Raw genomic sequence first — 13,914 nt, 5'->3', positions numbered from 1 at the left:
GTGGCCTGCTGGACAGGTGTAAAATGACACTTGTAAGGTTCTACAGCGCGGGGTTTCCACCTGGCCCAGGACAGCTCCCCCAAGGAGAGGGCTTTTGGGCTGACACTCAAAGCATGGAGTACTGAGTAACAGTAACACTCTTGAGCAGTTCTCAGTACTTTCGGGTGCGTGGGAACTGCACAGGTAAACTGCTTTACCTGTGAAGATGCTTCGTCCCCACCAACCTTATGAAGAAGGTGCTCATACTAGTTCCTTTATCCAGATGAGGAAACAGGCCCAGAGGTCATGCAGCTGTGAAGTGGTGGAGCTGGGATTTGAACCCAGGCACTCTAGTTACAGGGTAGGAATGGGCTGGTGTGAAGGCTGAATGAGTTAGTCCGCAAGCCCGGCTGTCATGAATCAGATAGCAAGGAGGGAAGGACACCCCTGCAGAGGGAACAGCACATGCAAAATCCCCGTGGCAGGGCAGTGTGATTGAGTAAGAACCTGTTGAAACCCTGAGAGTGAGAGGGACAGAGGCAAGGGACAGGGAGGCCATTGGGACCCTGGCCTTCCCAGCTGGAGCATGGAGTTTGGCTGTTACCCTAAGAGCATGAGGAGGTGGTGGGGTAGGGAACACGATAGCTGTAGGGTTCCAGGTAGGCAGGTGGGTGCCTTCCTTCCCTTCCTGTGTGTATCGGGTCAGGGCTGCCTGCCCTGGGGCTCACTCCAAGTGGGGACTGAGCATGTGCAGAAAGCTGCCTCCCCAGGAATCGGGCAGCCCCAGGGAGCTGGCTGAGCGCCCTCGGGCCCAGCGCCACACTGGGCAGGAGGGGCAGGCCAGGCGCTGGGCCGGGATGTGAGGCTCTAGTTCCCCTGGGAAAGGTCAGCCTGGCCTGGCTCAGAGTCTTGACCCAGCCATGCTGGGAGGCCCAGGGCCCTGCTGGCAGCTCCTCCCCACCCCTAGCCCCCCTTCTCTGGTGGGCAAGGTGCCAGCTGTGGAAGGGGTGGGAAGCCCCCCGGGTCACACCATTCCGGACCAGGAATAGGCACTGGCCCAGCTCCTCCCTGACCTCAAGTGGCCTGCCTGCTGAGAGGACAGAGGGTGTTGCAGGGCCAGGCCCTGGTGGCCCCAGGCCAGCCCCAGAACTCTCCCCCAGTAACTCCAGGCCAGCTCTGCCTGCGGACTCACCCCCTTTCCTGGGGAGTGAGTGAGAAACCACTAATAGCTTTGCCCCTCCAGAGTGCTGGGTGTGTATATTGGCTGGTTTAATTAGTTTTCACGGATGAAGAGTCTGAGGCTCGGGGGGTAGGGGTGAGCCCCCAGCCACAGAGCTGCCTCCACTGCAGGTACCGAGGAGAGGGACAGCCTGAGTGCTCGGCCTCGCCAGCCGTGCACACATTCACTGATGCTCACCGAGGTGCAGGTGTGAAGTTGTCTCGATGGGATGTCAGGGCTGGAGGGCGTCTCAGAAGCGTGTGGTGCAGTGCTGAGTACGCAGGGCCAGGAGCTGCTGGGCCGGGGTTCTGGGCGCAGGTATCAGTGAGGGCCCAGCCCGAGACAGGGTACCTGAGGAGGGTTGATGTACAGGGGCAGGGTGGCGTTAGGCTTCTTAGAAGGGACAGTGTCCCAGGGGACTGCTACCACCCTCGGGCTGGTGACACTGCTGTGGAGCAGCCAGGTTTCGGTCCTGTTGCCTCCCGACCTGGATGCTTCTGGCATGTGGGAGATGATAGGCTGCCGTAATGATTCAGGAGAAAGTCGGAGTTTTTGAATGAACTCAGGGGGACAGCCAGACCCAGGGACAGGCTCCAGACCCCTCTCTTGTTCCTTGTCAGCACCCTTGAAGATGAAGTCAGGCCTCTGCCAGCCCTCCTTCACCCCCCAGTAGGAAAAGCCACACGGAAGTGTTCGAGGCGTGCCTTCAGGGAAAGAGTCATGTGGCAGTTGATGCCTGTGACCACGTGGCAAGTGCTCACTGGTTGAGCTCCTTGTGTGGGTTATCTCAGTCCCCCATGGGACCCTCGAAGTGAGCTTTCCACATGTGTGTGCACACGTGTACACACGCACACACGACTTCAGCTTTGAGATGTGAAAACCAAGGCCCAGAGGCTGAGTGGTGAGCCGGGGCTTATAGCCCGGGAGCGCTGGGCTCGGCTCTGCCTTATAGGTAAACAAGCATAACGCGAAACTTGGCATTTCCCAAAGTGTTAGGCAAGGCAACAGTGGATTGTACACAGGTGGTTTTTTTCATTTTAGTAAATGTGTATTTTATTGTGTGCTAGGGGAAGAGTAGCTATCTCACTGCGTCTCTATGATTTGCAGCCATAATTGCTGAAGCTGTGGCTAAAGGAGGCATCACAGCTTATTTTAAAAAGAATAGGCGGAAAGGAAAAGGTAAGTCAGGTCCAGGTGTGAAGTTGTCTCAATGGGATTTCAGGACTGGAGGGCGTTTCAGAAGCGCTGCCGCGCAGTCAGCGCCCAGAATGGTTCCCGACGGAGTGGCTGAGTCCCTGTCGTGCCCACCCAGGGCTTGGGGTTTCGGAAATAAGGAAGTGGCATGACTCAGGATTATGTCTGCTGGATTTTTTCCCCCTCCATTGATAGTGTTTTGGGAAGAAAATTTTGTTCACAAACTGGAGTTTGTTTTGGAACATGGTGGTTGGCGGGATGCGTGTGGAGGGGCCCCCCTTACAGGCAGCCTGTGCTTTTCATGGAGAGAAAAGAAAGCTTCAGGAGTTGGAGGGGCCGCTGGGGTGGCAAGAGCCCGTGTGTTTTCTGGTGGGGCGAGAGGTGTTGGTTTCCGGAGAGCAACTGTGATGTTTCCAGGACCGGTGGCGATGTGCCCACGGGTGCTAGAAGGGCACCCACCGCAGTTTATCTGAACTCGGTGGTGGGGTGGGGGTTGGCTGTTGGTGCAGTTTCCCAGGGGAGAGAGCTGTCTGTGGCAGGGACCCTGAGAGGGTGGCAGCTTGGAAGGGACAGTGCCTCTCTCTGGGGGCTGAGTCACTGCTCCTGTGAGAACGGTTTGTCACAGGTCCCTGGATGGCATATGAGAAGCTCCCGCTGAGGGTGGCCAGTGTAGCCAGCGGCCAGCCTGAGACCCCCCAAGCCACCACCCCTGCGGCCACCCCCTGCTCCTTCACCTCATTCCATGCTCGGAGTCCGTGACTCAGACCTCCTGGCTTGACTTCCTGTCTTGGTCAATTTCACTTCCTAGTTCCTGCCTCCTGACTCTTCAGAACGAAACTCCTTCCTTAGAAATTAGAAGTGGGGTCGGAGAATCCAGACCGCAGGGGACATTGGCAGAATCTGCCGTCTGGGCACCATATGTGGGCACACTCCTGGGTGGAGAGGTGGGCACTCCTCCTGCCTCTTCTGGGGAAGGTCAGGGCACCCTGTGGGGGTAAACCCTCAGCCCCCTCCTCTCTTGGGAGCTCCTTCCCAGGAGCCCTAGAGAAGTAGCAGATACCTGTGGGACACCCAATAGGCCTCCAGACCCAGAAGCGTGGAGTGTCTGGAGCTTTGTTCATTTGCCAAGCGCCTCCCGCAAGCCTAGCAATTGTGGTTGCCAGAGACATGGCAATCAGAGGATAATGGAACAAAGGAGCTAATTTCAGGGAGTGGTAAGTGCTCCAAGGATGACAAAACCCTATGATGGCAGAGTGACTGGGACCACGACTTTGGATAGGTGGTCAGGGAAGGCTGCTCTGAGGAGGTGTCACTCAGTTAAGCTCAGAGCTGAAAGAGAGCAGAGGCGGATCTGTGAAAAAGCCATGCAGGCAGAAGGAATAGCCAATGCAAATGTCCTGGGGCACATTCCAGGGCTGGGCTTAAAGATCCCAGTGAGTGGTGTGAGTGAGCAAGGGGAGGGGTAGGAAGCAGGCCATACAGGTGGGCGGGGCTGGCTCCACACTGAGCCATTGGATTTTGTTCCAAGAGCTTTTGGGTCCTCATGGGAAGACTTGAAGCAGAGCAGTGACAGGATTGAATTGGCATTCTTAAAAGCTGGCTTGTAGCGCCCTGTGGAGAACTCAAGTCTAGGGTCTCTGACACGGATGGGGTCTTCTCTCCTCTCCGGCGTAGTCCCCCAGTGCAAGGGCTGGTGGCACAGGCTGGGGACTGGGTGCTTCTGAGGCCTGTGGTCTGTTCTTGGGTTTCCATGGGCAGGATGGAAAGGCTGAGGGCTAAAGGGACAAGCAGGTCAGTGACCTCGGAGCTGGAAAAATCGGTTGTGACCTGGATCTGGCCCCAAAGTCCAACTCAGTTAGCTTTCAACCTCCCAGGAACTGCTGGGACACCCGTGGCAGGTGTTTGTATGGGGAGCAGGCTGACCTGGTGGTGGGGGGTGGTTTTCTGAGAGGGAGGAGAGAGGCGCTGGCTACAGAGAGCAGCCTAGAGCCCTTTGGGAACTCCAAACCTTACCCCCCACAACAGATGGTTGGAGGTCTCTTTGCACTTGAATAGTCTCCTCAAAGCCTGTACTTCCTCCCCCATTGCTAAGCCAGCCCTGTCCACCCTGGCCTGGCTGGTAGGTGCTGAAGGAGTGTATGGTCCCCTTCCAGCCTTCGCCAGACGCCCAGAGTCCCCCACGGAGGGCCTGGCCCGTCTGAGTAGCATCAGGCCTGGTTGTGGGCAGACCGCAGGTGGACCTGGCGCAGGGGAATGACAGTGGAAGACGCTGTTTGCTCCCGTCTGCCGGGGTGGAGAAGCTGTTTTTCTGAACCCTCATCTGTTCTTACCGCTGCTGACGCCGCCACCGCCACAGACGGGGAAGGGGGGGGGAGGCCAGTGCCAAGTTGGCCCGCCCCTTCTGAACCTGGGCTTCTGCCACGCTCCCCCGCCCGCTCCCTCGAGCCTTCGTCTGGAGGTCACATTCAGCCCTGACGCGTCTCTGGGTCAGGCAGCAGGAAGCTCGAGCGAGGCCACTGGGGCACCGCGGCCCGTTGGGCTTGGGTCTTTGGACTTTGTCCAGCAGGGGCGTCAGGGTCCAGGGTTGCAGGCCAGTGCCCCTTGCTGAGTGCCCGCTCTGAGCTCCTTGTGCCTGGAGGAGCCACAGGCAGTGTGAGCCCTGGTGACGCCTGGCACAGGCCACCAAGAACACAACTGACAACTTCCCATCGGCGAAGGGCACCTCACTCACCCGCAGCAGCGGGGTGCGGGGTGGGGACAGTGTCAGGGGTGGCAGTGCTGGAGCCTGGGCCAGGCTGGCAGCAAGGAGCTGCCTCACCACCCTTCTACGGAGCCAGCCTCCGCCTGCCTGCGGTCCCTCCCCCTCCCCCTCCTCCCCCCCTCCCTTCTCTCCTCCCTCCCTCCTCCCCCTCCCCCTCCCCTCCTCCCCCCTTCTCCTCCCTCCCTCCCTCCCTCCCTCCCTCCCTCCTCCCTGGCGCTGTTGGAGGAGAAGGATGTGAGGCTGAGCTGAGCTGAGCCGCCAGCAGACGCCAGAGCCGGCACCGCGGCCGCCCAGCCTCCCACCTCCCAGCCCGCGGCTCCCAGCTCCGCTCCCTGGAGCATCCTCCAAGCCGTATGTTTCCGGAAAACTTGGCCGAGGGGGAGACGCAGATGAGAGGATGTGAGTGAGTGGCCCGGGGAGGGGGGGCGGTGGGGGGGTTTGGGCCATGGTGACAGGGATGGGGGGCCATGGCCATCAGGCAGCCCAGGGTCGGGGACTTAGGAGTTCTGTGTCTGTGGATTCCCACCCCCGCCCTTTCCCTTGGAATCCCCTCCCCTGCTTTTCTGGCTGTTGTGCTGGAGCTCTCGGGAAAGAGGGTAAGACCTGGGTATTGGGGGAAGCCTTGGGGGTCTTGGTTGGAGCGAGCCAGAGATGTGTTCTCCAGGTGGACCGATGTGGGGGTGGGGGCTTCAGCTGGGTCTGAGTCAGGTGGTCTCTCAGGCATGGCAGGATCTAAAGTGCTTCTCCCTCAATCTGGGGTTCCCAGAACAGGAACCAGAAGGAAGCCCAAGCCGCCTGCCCCCATCCCAGGGGCCCAGGCAGCGGTAGTGGGACACTCCCCCCAGCCCTCACGCAGCAGTCAAGGAAACTGAGGTCTAAGAGCAGTGGGGTGGCCAAGACCACACAGCCTGTTCTGGGGAGTGTGGACAGTGTTCTGTGTGAAGAACTACGTCCAGGGCTCTTCACAAGCCTCTCGCTCCCGGCAAGGGCTGGGTGAACCCCCCCATCAGCTCTTGCTGCTGCCACAAGTGGAATTAATTAGGACCCCAACCCCTAGCCAGACTCCCGTCCACCTCCTTATTTATTTGCCCAGTTCACAAATGTCAGCCTCCCCAGGGTCCCGCCACCCTCTGGGTGCTCTATGCCCCCGCCCCCCCAGGCCCAGATGGGAGACCCACCCCCTCCCACCCAGGGTTCCGGACCGACGTGTTTGCCTGGGCTCTCTTGGCCCCGGCTGGGGAAATATAAATAAACGCGCGTCCCCATCGTCCTCCGCCAGGTTCTGTGGAAGTGGCAGCTGCTGCTGCTGGCGCAGGCAGAGGGAAAGGTCAGGGGGCTGGGTTGCACTTGATCCCACGTCCCCCCCTCCCCCCTGTCCTTGAGGAACCCTGAGAAGCCGGGTAGCCACGTGGCCCTGTGGCCTCCGCAGGGGAGCAGGTGGCCTGTCAGTCCAGCCCCACCCCCACCTGCTGGGTCCAGAGGTGGGAGAACAGAAACCCTGGGTCCCCACGCCCACTGGACCCCTGGGCTTGTCCCACAAGCTTGTGAGTTACCATGCCCCCCTTCCTGGGGAAGGGAAACCGGTCATGGCCTCGCAGCAAGGATGAGACGAAAGCAAGTCTTTGAAGGGCTTTGCGAACTCCGGTCACTTGGCCGTGCGACACAGTGGTTTGTTGATGTTGTTTCTGCTGCTGTTATTTTATTTTTGTTAGAGCCTTGTATGTAGCAAGTCAACGGCACATGTTTGGATGGGGGGATGGAGGGGTGGAGGGATGGAGGCTGGATGGCTGGATGAATGAAAGACGAAATGCCAGCACAGACTGCCGGCCCCTCAGGCTCCCGCACCCCTGCAGAATTTCAGTTGTGGCCTCCCTGCTGCAGCTGGATTGGATTCGAGGAAAATGGCCTCAAACTTTGTTATGGGAAATCTTTCATCAGTCGTTACAAGTCCAACTCTAGGGCTCAGAGGCCTGTGTTCCCAGCAAGGGACTTGGGCTTCACACCTGCCGTCCCCAGGCCCCTGCCTCCCCCTCCCCCCGTCCTGCCCCCGGCCCCCAGAGGGCTGGAGCCGCCTCCTGCCTCTCCCCTGGCCACTGGCCATCATGGGGAAGTGGGCTGCCCTACCTGCTCGGCAGACTTGCCCTGGCATAAGGCACCCTGCTGCCCAGAGACCTAGGCCCAAATGCAGAGATGCAGCCCAAACGCTGAAGGCAGGTGGGGTGAGATCCTGGGCCAGGCTTCCCTCTAGGGGGCGCTGCGTCTAGGTCCGGTGGGGGTGTGTGTTTCTGCTGAGCCTGGTGTTTAGGGCATTGAAAATAAAAGGGGGGCGGGGGTACAGCTCTGGCTTGAGTTTGTGGGGATGGAGGGAACTTTCTCTGACCTCAGTGGGTTTGGGGTGGGGTGGGTCTGCCACTTCCTGGGGGCTGTGAGACGGAGAAAGCAGCTCACGGAGATGGGGGCTGTGGTTTAAGGGCAAGTTCACGTTCAGCCCCTGGACCATCTCAGTAGGCCCCGAGTCCTGGGTGGGCCTTGAGGTGTCCACGGGGACCTTTGGGGCCCTGGGGTGTCCCAGTTAACCTAGGTGCAAACGCTCTGGCCCCCGCGCACCCCCACCTGGACTCTCCCCCCCCCCCTCGCCTCGCTCACACATTCCTTCCTTTCCCTGGCCCGGTGCAGCCGGTCTCCTGAGGCCTAGCCTGCAGCTGCGAGTGTGTCAGTGCTGGGTCACGACAGCAGGGAGGGAGGAGAAGTGGGGGCCTGAGCGGGGTCTGTGCCCCAGACCTCAGCCCCTTGGTGGGGGCACACCCAGGGCAAGCACCCATCTCCCTTCGGTACCGAGAGCCTAGGCGTCTCTCATGCAGCCTGGGGAGGCCAGGCCCCCTACTCCACCCTCTGGTGCCCCCCGCCAGCCATCACTTCTTCTGGGGGTCTTAGACCCAAGCAGTGAGCGTCAGGCCTGGTGTTGGGGTTGCTTTCTGCCTGGGGCTCTGTGTCCCCCAGGCCGTGGGCACAGCCCCTCACCTGCCGCCCTTCCCCTCCCTCAGGTCTCCTGGAACATGGCCGGAACTGGTCGGCCATCGCCCGCATGGTGGGCTCCAAGACGGTGTCGCAGTGTAAAAACTTCTACTTCAACTACAAGAAGAGGCAGAATCTGGATGAGATCCTGCAGCAGCACAAACTGAAGATGGTGAGCACCCCCTGCCCACCCCCCGGGGCCTCCCAGCCAGGCCTGGGGCCTTTGACTGTGCGTGCCCAGCGATATCCACGGGATGGCTGCAGGGTCGATCGTGCCATAAGCATCTCTCCTGGGAACGGGGACGGGCAGGCGTGCGGCCGTGTTCCAGGCCCTGCTGCAGCCTTTGCCCCCAGCACTCCTTTCCGACACCTCTGAGGGCCTATAGAGCGGCTAGGGCCTGAGGCAGGAGCCTGCTGTGGCCCACACTGGCTCACGTCACGTGGGATGTGTGGCTGTCAGTGCATTGGAATGAAGACCCAGAGGCAAAGGAGCCCCAAGTGAGCGTCTCCCCCACCCTGTTTGACCTCACGGCCTTCGGACCGCCCTTAGGGAGGGAAGGACAGGTCAGGGAGCAGCCAGCCCAGCCCGGGCCTCCCAGGGGCTCCAGGGGCTGAGACCTTTCCCTCCCCCAGCAGCACAGAAGGAGTGGACTGGCCTCACGGAGCATACACATGTTCTCCACGGAGAGGCTGCTTCCTCTGCAGCTGGTTCCTGGAAGTGAGGGCCATTTGGGGGTGGTCTCTGCTCCTCCCCCAACTTGAGCACACTTGTGACATGCCAGGCATTGTCACCATTGTCGACATTTCAGATATGGGGAAACTGAGGCTCAGTCAGGCCCATAAGCAGCTGGCTTGGGTTTGACTCCACAGCTGTGTGAGCCAAGGACCCACGCTCTTAGTGGCAGGCTGCATATTTCCTTGTAGAGATGAAGGTACAGGAGGGGGACACTCAGCTGTCCTCCCTCCAGCCCCGCTTCCCCAGATCGGGCCACCTCTTGCTGGGTTGGAAGTTTGTGCAGTCTGTCCTGGGAGGCAATGCTGAGTTGCTTCCCCGTGCAGCCCTCTGAGGTCCAGAGAGGTGGGGCAGGCTGCTGAAGCTGCACAGCGCACAGTGGGCCGAGGACAGAACCACCCTGACGGAACTCTCCTTGAGGGCGCTGTGCAGAATTTCAGGGCACCCCTTTCCAGCCCCCCTGAGTGTTCTAGGGGGATACTGTTCGTGCCCCTGTGGTCAGGGCTGAGGCCGGCCCCAGGCTTCAGTTGGACCCCTGCCTGTGCCCTATTCCCTGTCACTCCAGTTGGGCTGTACGTCCTTCACATCCCTGCTTGCCGGGGCCCCTGGAATTGGTCTGTGATGCTTCTCAAGCTTCCAGAGGGCTCTCCTGTACACCAGGAGCTCTGCCTTTTCCTAGATCTTCCCAGGACTCTGGCTTTCCGCCGAGAGCGAGGAAGACTCAGTGAGGGGGAGGGTGCAGTGACTTCCTGTTCCCTCCCACCTCGTCTTCCTCCCTGCCTCCCCCTTCCCTCCCCCCTGCCCCTCCACGACCCCCATAGCCTAGGCCATTGGGTTACAGGCATCTGCTTCTCATGCACGGGCCCCAGGCCTCACTTTCCAGGTTTCCCCAGGGCATGGCCCACTGCACCCCTGGGGACCCTAAAACTTGACAGCAGGGTTGGAGGACCAGAGACCCCACCCAGCAAGGTGGTAGGAATCGTTTGAGTGGAAGTACGTAAAGCATTTAGAATGGGACCTGGCGTGTCGCGAGAACTTCCGTGAGTGAGAGCCACAGCGGTGGTGGCGGTTGTGTGCTTGTGGCGGCTGGCGGCTGGGCTGTCACGTCTCCCTCGGTTGTCAGTCAGATATGGAGTATGTCTGCTCCTGGACTGGATGGGTGGTTGGTTGGTTGGTTGGCCGATTCATTTATTCATTCACTCATTCAGAGAAGCAGCCTAGCAGAGTGGTGGAGGGCAGGGCTCTGGGCGGGAGGGTTCACTCCCGGCCCTCCCGCTCACTGACCAGTGCCCATGGATACCTTTCCACCTTGTGCTCGGTTTCCTCTCTGAAGCAGGTAAGAACGGGACCTGCTTGAGGACTGCGAGGAGCAGATGAGTTCCTATTTTAAAGGGCAACACCTGGCCCCCAGACAGCCGTCAGCGTTGGACGCTGCCCTCCTTGGGCACGCAGCAAGCCTTTACTGAGCGCCCCCTGTATGCCAGGGAGGCAGCAGCAGGTGTACATGTGGGTGGGGTTTTCCCTCTGGACTGGGGTGTGACAGCGGGAGCCATTGAAGGTTTATGAGCCAAGGGGCAGCCGAGCTAAGGCTGAGTGAGACGTAGCTGAGGCTGCTAGAGAAGGTCGCCCTCTGTGTCCCTGACCCTGAACTCTGGTGGGTGGCAGCATTGCTGGCAGCTGAGAAGCAGGCGTGAACAGGAGGGGTCCCAGAGCCCCAGCATGGGCCCCCCCCTCCCCGACCCCCTGAGGTCACCTCCATTGCCCTGTTCCCCAGGTGAGGGTGATGAGGGCAGGAGGGAGTGGATGCCTGGGGAGACCACAAGAGCGAGCCCCTGGCTTCCCGCGTGGGCCTGTCCCACTGTCACTAGACAGGGCTCACACACCACTGCGTGGACGGTGGTCCTTCTGGGCAAGCAGTGGACCATGGGCCGTGGCGCAAAGGTGGGGAGCTGGCCAGTCACATTCCCACAGACGGGTGAGCCTTGCTGAGGGCTTGTGGATGAGGAAGGGCAATTTGGAGTATGGGGTTGGCTCTCAGTCCCGCTGACCTCGGAGGGCCAGACTTCCATTGAGGGCTGTAGAGAAAGTACAGTGAGCAGACGCAGGATCCTGTTATAGGAAGTGGGGTTCAGCCTGGGTCCATGCATCCTGACAGTGGCCACGCCTGGTGCAGGGGTGAGTTCCCTAGCGCTGGAGTATGCAAGAGGCCTCATGAGATGCTGCTGAACTCAGTGACCTGTGCCTGCCGCCCCTCCCCCACACCCTCCAGTCCCCAGGAGGAAGATGGGTCCTTGTGAATCCTGAAGCCATGGCAGCCACTTCTGGCTGCTGGCCAGGCCAGGCCCTGTCTGGAGCTCAGGAAGACATGTCACCCTTGGCCAGTGCAGGAAGGAGTGGGGGAAGCAGAGGTTCAGTGGGTGTCCCCTCCTGCCTTGCGCCAGGCCTGGCCTGAGTGTGGCCACGGGCGACGTCAGCAGGAAGCAGGATTGGACGGGCAGGCGGAGCTGTCCCAGAGTTATATAACATTTGGCATCAGTGTCTTCTCCGAGGCTTTCCCTCCCCCTCCTGCTGGCCGAAGGTTACCCTTCTCTCCCATCTGTGAATCCAGGCCTTGGGGCCCAGCTTCCGTGTTTCTTCTTCTCTGTTTGTCTCAGAGCAGGCCTGGCCTTGCCTCATTTTCCTCTGTTGTCTCTTCCATCTGAGGCTGCACAGGCTTGAGCCTGACCTGCTTTCAAATCTAGGCTCCTCGACTCCTGCGCTGTGTGGTCTTGGGCAAGTGTCTCAGCCTCTCTGAGCCAGTGTCTTCGTGTGTCAGGTCATCCATCTAAAGAAGTAGTTACAGAGCACCTGTTCTGTACTGGGCCATGTTCTAGGGATGCTGGGAGTACAGCCGAGAACACAGAGATGCCCTTGAGGAGCTGGTTCTAGTGTGAAAGACAAATTAACACACGGATAATTTCAGATGGTGGTCTGAAGATGATAAGACAAGGCATATAGTAGAATGTGACTGACGGGTGGCAAGGATTGGCTGATTTTGACTGGGTAATCAGGGAAGGCCTCTCTGAAGAGCTGAGGAAGTGAGTCACGCAGGTACTGGGGAGAAGGGTGTCCAGGCAGGGACGGCCATTGCAGAAGACCTGTGGCTGGGACGCTGTGCACGTTGGCACAAGCCGGGCACTGTGTTTGTAGGAAGTGAGGGGCGGGCAAGCAAGTTGGAGAGGTGGGGGGGGGGGGGCACGTGTAGATCTTGGAGGGGTGTTTGGAGGGGAGGACTTAGGGTTTTGGGGATCCGCTGGAGGGTTTGAAGCAGGGCGCAGCGTGCTCTGATTTGTAGAGCAGCTCTGCAGATCCAGTGAACTCCTGTGTGGGAAAACGCTCGGCACACTGTAGGCGCTTCGTAAACGTCAGCTGTACTTATTCATACCAGTATTCAGCATCTCCTGGTCTGCACACTCCTCCCGACTCGGAGGTGCAGGGCTGCGTGTGGAAGGATTTGGTATAATTCTGGGACTCTTAGTACATCCCAACCTCTCAGAGCCAGCCACTGTTGGGGGTTTTCAGGTGTTGACATCGTACTCACCCCTCTTGGCCTGATGTGACCTGGGGAGACCCTCCTAGAGAGACCTTGCATCCCAGCCAGCCCAGGGAGCTCTTGTTCCCTGCGATGCTCTCGAGCTGCCCAAGTCCCACCCACCGCTCCGGCAGCCGATTGCCTGCCTTACCCAGCCTTGGGCACTGGAGTGAGTCCCTGCCTGCTAAAAATAGATTGGGGAAGAAGGGGGAACCCTCAGCCGCGCCCACAGAAGCCACTGCCACACAACTTTCTCGCGCCTCCGTGGGCTCCGGCTAGGGGCCTGCAGAGGGAAGCTTGGGGTTTGGTGTAGGGCTGGGGCAGCCCCGGGAGTGGGCGGGTGGCGGGGCTGGGCGTTCCCATAACGGCCGGTGGACATTGGGCAGGGCGGGGCTGTGGCCCTCTGGCCCAGTGCTGGTGACGGAAACTGTGACTAACGGGTAAACGGACATTTCCCGTTTCCTCCCGGCATTCCCAGCGGCTGCGCTCTGAGGACCCCCATTTGCTCTGAGAGAAGGCAGGACAGGAAGTGATCCCAACTCCAGGACTGGGGCTGGGCCTTAGGGACCCCCTGAGGCCTATTCCCAGCCAGGCCATGGTGAAGGGCTGGGGTGGGCAGGGCCCGCTGGCCCTGGAGGCGATGGGGTGTTTGCCTCAAGAGCAGGCCACGTCCTCTTGTGATGTGGGGTGGCTTTTTCCTGGGGTCTGGGGGATTGGTGGAAGAGGAGGTGTATTTGTTTTTTGTTTCCTGTAACAAAATACCACCAGGTAGGAGGCTTAAAACAACAGAAATTTCTTCTGTCTCAGTTCTGGAGCCAGAAGTCTGACAGCAAGGTGTCGGCAGGGCCGGGCTCCTCTGAGGACTCTAGGGCAGGGTCCTGCCTTGTCTCTTCCAGCTTCTGGTGGTGGCTGGCCATCCTTGACGTTCCTTGGCTTGTAGATGCATCACTCCCCTGTGTTCCTCTGTGTCCAAATTTCCCTCTTATAAGGACACCAGTCATTGGATTCAGGGCCCTCCCTAATCTAGTATGACCTCATCTTAACTAATTACATCTGCTAAGAGCTTATTTCCAAATAAGGTCACGTTCTGAGGTTCGGGTGGACATGAATTCTGGGGGGACAGTCTTCAACCCAGGATAAGGGGCTTTGCTGAGAGCTGTTGGCACGTCCAGAAGTGTTGTAGTTTCTGTTTCCTTTCTTAGAGATCCTGAAGGTCTCAGGCTGCAACCCCTCTTGTCACACCGACTGTATTGGGTTGGGTGCCCTCCTAGGGTCCATTCCACTCCCCGTGGCCACCTCAAGACCCCCAGCACACTCTGCCTCCATTCATCCCCAACTCTCTGCTGTGTGTTCAAGCCCCAGACGCTGACATTTGCTGTCACATAGTCAATCAACAAACACCATCTGAGCTGTTGCCTGTCTCAGCATGGTGGGGTAAAGAG

General features: G+C 59.6%; 1 protein-coding gene across 24 annotated transcripts in view; it reads left to right on the top strand.

The window, feature by feature from the left end:
* Positions 1-13,914, top strand: part of NCOR2 (nuclear receptor corepressor 2) — a 184,401-nt gene that overhangs the window by 126,582 nt on the left and 43,905 nt on the right. For all 24 annotated transcript variants that reach the window (XM_074321469.1, XM_074321471.1, XM_074321472.1 and 21 more), the window contains one exon: positions 8,198-8,340. In XM_074321469.1, coding sequence (XP_074177570.1) covers positions 8,198-8,340 — 143 coding nt within the window. The remainder of the gene's footprint in view (positions 1-8,197; positions 8,341-13,914) is intronic.

This window comes from Rhinolophus sinicus, linkage group LG16 (genome assembly GCF_036562045.2).
Source record: "Rhinolophus sinicus isolate RSC01 linkage group LG16, ASM3656204v1, whole genome shotgun sequence".
In the NCBI taxonomy this organism is placed as follows: Eukaryota; Metazoa; Chordata; class Mammalia; order Chiroptera; family Rhinolophidae; genus Rhinolophus; species Rhinolophus sinicus.
Note: the sequence above shows the minus strand (reverse complement) of the source record. Positions and strands in the feature narration are given on the sequence as shown.